Source organism: Acanthisitta chloris, unplaced genomic scaffold (assembly GCF_000695815.1).
Source record: "Acanthisitta chloris isolate BGI_N310 unplaced genomic scaffold, ASM69581v1 scaffold28435, whole genome shotgun sequence".
Classification (NCBI taxonomy): domain Eukaryota; kingdom Metazoa; phylum Chordata; class Aves; order Passeriformes; family Acanthisittidae; genus Acanthisitta; species Acanthisitta chloris.
The window spans coordinates 19,967-28,289 of NW_008672561.1; the positions used below are offsets into that span (position 1 = coordinate 19,967).

The 8,323-nt window shown below is 41.3% G+C and overlaps 1 protein-coding gene across 1 annotated transcript; it reads left to right on the top strand.

The window, feature by feature from the left end:
* Positions 1 to 3,123: 3,123 nt before the first annotated feature.
* LMOD2 (leiomodin 2 (cardiac)) lies at positions 3,124 to 8,317 on the top strand (the record flags this gene model as incomplete). Its single annotated transcript, XM_009074573.1, has 2 exons — positions 3,124 to 3,446; positions 7,313 to 8,317. Coding segments are annotated over exons 1-2 (1,278 nt in total), but the record flags the coding sequence as incomplete, so codon positions are not given.
* Positions 8,318 to 8,323: the final 6 nt, after the last annotated feature.

An 8,323-nucleotide genomic window follows, 5' to 3' on the forward strand; every position in this document is an offset into this window, starting at 1 on the left:
AGCTGTGGCTGATGCCCACAGGAACTGAGTGCTGACCAGCTGAATGCTTGCATAGTGCAAAATACTGCCAGAAAGGGAATCCTAAATTTCAAATTAGCGAGTACTTTCAGTCTTAAGGTCTCTGTATCTCTATTTTTCCTCCTCAAAAAGGTAGTAACACCTTCATGTCCCCTGAAAGGACCAATGGGCAATTAAATCCATTGGTAGTCTTGCTGTGCTGAAGAATGGGAGCAAAACAAAATGCTGAAAGTCTATTAAATGTGTACAATTTCTCCTATACACTGAAGAAGAGTAAAGGTCCTGGATACTCCTGGGTCTAGGATCAAAGTATGTGATTACAGAATTATGTAATTAAGGACTGTGTTTCAGTACTCATCAGCAGGCAACAACAAATATTATTCCCACATTTTCTGACCTGTGACTACTTAGCTTTACAGTTTTAGCATCTTTTTTTATGTGTGTGTGTAATTTGCCATGTGCTACAGCCTCATTACTTTCATTAAAATTCTCCTAGAGAGAGTTGATGGGTCTTCACCCTTGGCCATTCCCCTATAAAGAATGGGTTCTAAATTACCAGGAGTAACTTACAGGATCAAGAAAGGGTACAAACCTCTCATAACCTCACCCAACAGTGCCAATTTCCCCCTGCTTCAGAGGAGACATGTGCAAGAAAATACCTTGTCCATCTTTAGTAACCTCTTTAAATTATCTTATCTCATGGCTAGAATGAATATCACTGACACTGTAAAAAAAGATCACCACTGGCCCAGTGTTGTATCATGCCTCAGCAAAGAGTAGCATTGAAGAAAATATTCAAGTTACTAAATCTTCCTTTGGAATATTATTTTCGAAGTGAGTAATGCATTTGCTTTTTGAAGTTCCCTTGAGTTGAAAAAAAATTATTTATACATAGAAAACTTTAAATAGACAATTCGGGTGCCTGTATGTTTGTACTTTGTATTCTGGACTCTCAGCCCAGAAAAATTCAGAGTTCTTATTGTATTATTGTTCAAATCTTATTGTGTTGAACATATATCAACGTTGTAGCACAGTTCTAAAAACATTTCAGTTTCAATCAGCATTTTCCAACAGAAAATCTGTCCAGCGCAAATCTCCTAACCAACTCCATCAACAAATGTTTGCAAGAAAATGTTGTCTATGAAAATGCACTCAAGGAAGATAATTTTATTGTACTGCTTCTCTGGCTAACTCCAGTGATAACAATGTGAGCCATTTTCCTAGATAGATGGAAAAGAGAAATAAAATTGCTTGGAGTGCTATTTTATACCTATAATCAATGCAAATGTCAGCTCTATCAAAAAGCATTGATGATGTAAAGTTGAAAGAAAAAAAGGTACTTATGATATTTTCCTCCTCTGTCACAGAATTTGGCCCAGGCTTCATTCTGCAGGTGCAGCTGAAAGGGGGAAGAGAAGTTCTACTGTCCCACTGACTTGTCTATATGCAGTTGACCCATCATGGTGTCTTATACCAATAAGGTAGCACAGTTAGCTCCATAAGCAAAGCATCTTTTATTTTATCCAAAGATTTGGTGAATATAAATGACCTGCAAATGTTTATTTTGAGAGGTACAGTATTCTTCAGTCTGCTTTATTAATGTATTTTGTGTGTTAGGGAAGACTAAGCTTATAAGTTTTTGTCCCACTTCTTGAGCAAGATAACTGCATGAAGTTCATATAGACAAATGATCATAGAAAAAAATGTAACTTCTTTATGAAATCTTTATGAAAACCATGCTCAATCTTCTCTCTCCATTGTCAGTAAATCAATATGCATAATAAAACTAAATGAGCAATTTGGCTAGACATCTGTTCATGTGTCCAGTCCATACTAACCAAAAAGAGATGATGTTGGACAGTAACAATACTTTGCATTATTTTCACTTACACTTCTGTTAAATATTGGCTTGACTATCTGAAACACACTGTGTTATCATTTAAGAAGGTCAATATATGTTGTTATAGATGTGTCCTTCTCTCTGCGTCTCCCTCTCTCTCACAACAGAGGTTTGCAGGTATTGCTGGCCTTCATGTTTCAGAAAATGTGACAGTTCACCATCATTCACTGCTAATAGAGAGAAAACCCAAACGGTGCAAAGTTTAGCCTTTCTCTCTGTCATTTCTTACACTGGAAGATACCAGTCTATAAAAAAACAGTATCAGAATAATATACCATCTATTAGCAGAAATGACAATGTAGACATGCATTTAGAATTAAGACTTGAAGGGCACTCTCCAGCTGCACATCAGTCAGCAACAGCGAGCAGTAGCCATTAATAGAATAGCCACCAGAGGACTTCAGTTGCTCAGGCTGTCAGAAGTGATGAAGGCAGAGCCTCACAGCTCACCCAGGGCTTGTTCCCCCTAAAGCTCGGGGGGACTCTGACCACTCCTCTCTATGGAGCACAGTTCTCCATGTGAAAAAAAATAAATCCCACAGGAGCTCCAAATGGACATGTCAAGCTGATTTTCCCTCTGATTGTCACAGGAAAAAATAAGGGAATTATTAAATAAACCAGCTGTGTGATTTGTTGCAGAGAAGACATTGCCGGGGCAGTGCTCCTCACAGGTGCTGGCACGCCGACCTCCTCCCCTCAGCTGCCTTTCCACCGACCCCAAGCGCCTGCAGACACCTTGGGGGGATCACAGCATGGTTCTGCTAGAAAACCGTGAAAGTGAGAGAAGTCTGCTGAACAACAGCAAGGGTGTTTTATTTCCAGCTTCTGTGACAGCTCCGGATTAAATGGATTTTCATTGTTCTTTCCCTGCTGCAGTTTGGACACAATGTCGGTGTAAGTGCATCCGGGGTTTTATTTGCTGCCGCCCCCCCGTCTGCCAGGCTGGTATTCTCCACTGGCCGCCTGCTCTAAATATGGCCATGGCCAGTGTGTCAATAATCCCCCTCTTTAAGGGGCCTGCAAACACTAGTGTTGGGACATTCTTGCTGTTCAGATGTCTAGCTGACGTCTGATGCTTAAAACGGAGCATGCTTTCATCCCTTCGTGCATTGTCGTAAGCCCCTGATGATTACTCTTAAAAGGGTGTCTCTGCTATGCTGGGAAACAGTTGCTGACCACACGAGACACAGCTTGCTTGCTTCAGCCTTGTTGAATGCCTAGTCACTTCAGCTTTGTACCAGCCTGACCAAGGACCATGTCTACCTTTGGCTACAGAAGAGAGCTCAGTAAATATGAAGACATTGATGAAGATGAGCTCCTCGCTTCTCTCACCGAAGAGGAGCTGAAGGAGCTGGAGCGGGAGCTAGAGGACATAGAGCCTGACCGAAACCTTCCAGTGGGACAACGGCAGAAGAGCCTGACGGAGAAAACACCGACAGGGACTTTCAGCAGGGAAGCACTCATGGCCTATTGGGAGAGGGAGACCAAGAAACTCTTAGAAAAAGAGAGATTGGGTGCATGTGACAAGGTAAGATGCTGAGGCATTTGCTGCTTCCTGTAAATATATGGGTTTATTCTACACTGGCACTTTGCTGACTGATTTAATTTCCTTTCAGTCTCTTTTAGCATTTTAAAGAACACTGTTAGCCATCCTTCTGTGCCTACTAAAGCACTGTGTAGTAGTAGCTCAGAGAGTTTTTGCTCTCCCTGGAGGTACATCAAATGCTCAGTTCTGAACAGAAGAAACTGCCGTAAAAGCTATCATTAGTGATTAAAATAGGAAAAATATTAAAGGGCATGTTAGGAATTATTGCCAAGTAGCAATGTGGGCTTTGGGATAGCATTTGGTTTTCTTATAAAGCTACAGAAAGTGCCTTTTCCTATCCTAAAAAAAAAATAAAATATCAGTATTGACTGCTGCGAAGCATGTCAGGAAGATAATTTTGAATTACATGTTGTCAGAAGTTGAGTAAGTGGCCACCAGGGTTTGTGCTCACTGGAAGGAAGCTGCACTGCAGTCAGCAGCTTGTGTTGCTTTGTCCCTCCTGAGGATCCTTGGCACAGCTTGGGAGTCTTCTGGCAACTGTTGTCAGAGGGTAGCTGTAAGTTATTTAAAAAGTGACCTGAGGTAGAGTCATCAGCCAAACCATTTAACTGTATTCCCAAAAATACAACCAATAGTATGTGTTAGGCAACTCGTCCCCCAAAATAAAAATGTTAATAATAAAAGTCAGTCCCTGAACTGCAAATGAACAGTACAGCTGGGCAGGAGTGAAGGGCTCAGCCTTGGCAAGCAGTGAGTACTCTCAGTCTCAGCTGATGTCCGTGTTGGCACCCCCAGGGCCCTGCTAAAACTATTTGTGAGACTGGGCTCTATCAAAAAGCAACTTCTGTTCTCATGATGGCTTCATGTAATTTCCAAGCAAAGTGGGGACTTTTAAGCACTGCTTCATACCAACCTCTGACTATGTTTATAGGGACACATTTTCCCACACTTAAGTAGAAAATAATGCAACAAAAGCAAAGACAGCAAAACTGAACTCAGAACCCCTGAAAGCCTTGATTCAGGAGCTTGGTTCATTTGCAAGGAAATAATTGCAGTTTGTACTCTAGATAAGCTGTTCTTCTAGAGAAAAGTCAGGTGGATTAAATTACCCTGCAATATCCAGGATTTCTGTACATGTAAGTGTTTTCTCCTGCTTGTGAATGGTGATTTAACATCTTTGCAGGCAAGTGCACAGACCACTAGCTGTCATCAGACCATTAGTATCAGCTTGCAGACATTGACTTCACTCCCTGTTTGTCAAATCCTAGGGAGGCAATGGCAAGATTAATGTTCCAGCTGAGCCTGGAACTTGAAACCTGGACAGTTCCAAAAAACCCTCTGAACAGGTCTAGTTTGGTGTCTTATATAATGTCAGGATCTCTTCTTTTTTTTCCCCTTTTTCCATGTCTATACAGCATCAACGATGTGTACTGGCTAAACCTCAAAGTGATGACAAAAGTCTCTATACTTTTTGATCTAAGAAGAAACTTTCTAAATGCATCCTTAAATATGAAAATGTTGACATGCAGATGTAGAGGGCACAAAGGCTTTCTCCACTAAAGGCAGAATAAAGCTCCTTGAAAGCAATTGTCTTCTCACTTTCAGCTGTTCTGGAAGTTAGACACCTTATCTAAGATGGTTATCCATGTTCCTTCTATGGTTAGTGGTGAGAGATCAGCCCCTCCAGAAGGCAAACAACCTGCAGATAGCCTTTTAGGGCGACTAACTTGTCCTCCAGAGATACTTACCTCTGCATTGACTATCTTGGTCCTAACTTTTTGTCAAGTTACTACTACAAAGTAAGGTGAAGCCCTGCAGGCTGCCTGCAGCAGTCCTGATCAGCAATGCTGCCACAGTAACAGAGTACATCTTTATGGATCTGCAAAGAGAAGAGTATTCCATTTCAAAATTGCTGTGCAGATTGTTATGACACCAGACAATGTATGTGACAGAAAACTAAATTCCCCCTTTGCACCCAGAAACACCACTAAAAAAAAATCAGGTATTTTTTTATTGTTCTAGTGTCATCAAATATATTAACAGTGCATTTAGAGGCCACACCTTCTGCTCATCTGCAGCTGTGTTGAAGGCTGTAATATATATTCCTAGGTAGATAAAAGCAGAGCCATGAAGACAGGCTCTTGGATACCTGGTGTTTTCAGCTTTAAAACTCTACAGATATTTAGAAGCTACAGACATAAATCTTAGTCCCATAATAAACCTGACTTAAACACAGTCCTGTTTCAGCATGGGGGCCACCCTGTGCATGATCCACAGGAGAAGCAATGGGGCTAGATCCTGCAAGATCTCCATGTGCAGACCAGTGTGACAGGACCCTGCAAGCCAATTCTCAGGAATGTCAGGCAGGAACAGCTCAATGTCCCATTTATTCGGAGTCACAGTTCTGCAAACATTACGATTAGCATCTGTTTTGCATGTGTCCCAACACAGAATTCTGCTTCAGACTGTGAGGCAGTAATATGCAATCTGTCACTACCATTATTTTAACCTTTCCCTGTATTTTGAGAGCCAGATAATAAAACAAACCTAAAACATCGCAGGTTGCCTAAAGATAGGCTGTCCTGTTAGTAACACTTTTGTTTTCCAGAAGCACAAGACAGAATCACTGGGTCTTTGCAGAGTGTACTCACTTTGGAAAATACCCTCTAGTACTTCAAAAAGTCTAAAATGCGAATATTGCTAAAGTAGTGCATACAGAACAGTTATATTTCATCCAAAATTTTATGAACAGTAACAATTGTAAATAAAAAGCCATATGCTCTGGTTTGTCCAGTAGACAAAACATGACATGGGATATCTTTTTGGGCAGGAGGTTTAAGGTTGATCACAGAGTGTGAGTTCAGTCATGGTCCATACACCCCTGCAGTGCTACTGGAGTTCTCTGGGTGGAGAGTGAGGCTTTCCTGGCACACAGACCTTTTCCCTTTCCTGTGTGGTGAATTCTCTTCTCCCACCATAACTGCTAAGAGCACCAGGCAGAGCTTTGAGAGGTGACTCCAAATTTGCCTCCTGGTACCCACCAAGCACACTAAAATAATCTTGTGTTTCATAAACACAATCCATTTAGGCTGTAGGCAATGCGTTCTCAGAATTTACAGTATGGCAGCTGACCTGCAGCAGCTGTTGATGAGCACAGTCTTAGCTCTTGGCAAACATGAAGAAATTAGGGGGTTATTGACATGTGATTACTTGTTACCTGTGGAAATGCATGTGAATCCTTTCTTCACAAACAGTTTCTAAGCACGTGCAGTCCATGCAGTGCATCCAGAGTCTTTTTGACATGACTCCTGCGTGCCAGTATACATGGTTACACGTGCAGACTCTATTTGTATTTTAAATCATGGCAATCTTTAACCTTTCTAGATGGACTAACATATGCAGGGGAGTCTGAGCATTGACACAGATGTCTAATCCTCATGAAATGAAGAAGCTTGTTGCTCGTGTCTGTTCTGAAATTGTTGTCTTGTGTTTCTGCTGGCAAGGATCCAAATTATATCCCATTGCAGACATGCCAACACATAGAAAACATGAAGCATGTCCATGTTGCAATATCTTGTATCAAGTTTTCTCTTGGCAGAAATCACTGACATTGGTAATATGGTTGCAGTTCATGCTTAGAGTTTTCTAGAGAGTGTGAAAGAAATAATGTTGAAAAGGTGATAGGTGCTGAAGCATTTTCTGTTCTTTTAACTGTATCTGTTTCTGGGGATTTACTTTTAGCTTTCAGCATTAACTTATGTAGTTTGAATATAATTGTTTTTATGCTAAAAGGCATTAGCTACATTGCTGCAATCATGTTTAACACCTACACCTATGTTCCTGTTCAGGATTTTGAGCAAGAAGAAGAAAATTCAGAAGACCTTCAAGAAGAATGTTTCACAGAAAGCAATAGTGAAGTGTCTGAGGAGGCATATACTGAAGAGGATGAAGAAGAAGAAGAAGAAGAAGAAGATGATGAGGAAGATGAAGATGAGAGTGACGATGAGAATGAGGAAAAGCAAAATGCTGCAGCTGGTGAAAGACCTGAGAATGTCAGAAGTTCTGACCACATCAGACGTAAAAAGTGTAATGGTGCAAAGGACAGTGAAAACTTACTAAATGGCCATGATGGAAAAGACAATGATAATCGGAGCTCAAAAAGCAGTGCCATCCACCCATGTGGGAATCCAACAGTTATTGAAGATGCTTTGGAAAAAGTTAGGAGCAATGACCCTGACACTACAGAAGTCAATTTGAACAACATCGAAAACATCACTTCACAGATGCTTATACAATTTTCTCAAGCCCTGAGGGACAACACAGTGGTTAAGTCTTTCAGCTTGGCTAACACCCATGCTGATGACAATGTGGCAATAGCTATTGCTGGTATGTTAAAGGTAAATCAGCATATAACTAGTCTGAATATTGAGTCAAATTTTATCACAGGCAAAGGTGTGCTGGCCATCATGCAAGCTTTGCAGAATAACAAGGTTCTAACAGAACTGCGGTTCCACAATCAAAGGCACATCATGGGCAGCCAGGTGGAAATGGACATAGTTAAACTGTTGAAAGAGAACACCACTCTGGTCAAGCTGGGATACCACTTTGACCTTGCTGGCCCAAGAATGAGCATGACAAGTATCCTGACACGAAATATGGATAAACAAAGACAAAAGCGTATGCAGGAGCAGCGACAACAAGAGTCAGGTTATGATGGAGCTATCAATCCAAAGACCAAAGTTTTGCAGAAGGGGACACCCCGGTCCTCACCTTATGTGTCACCTAAGAGCTCACCATGGTCCTCTCCAAAGCTCCCTAAGAAATCACTGCCAGAGAAAAGTCAGCCTCCTGCTCCTGCA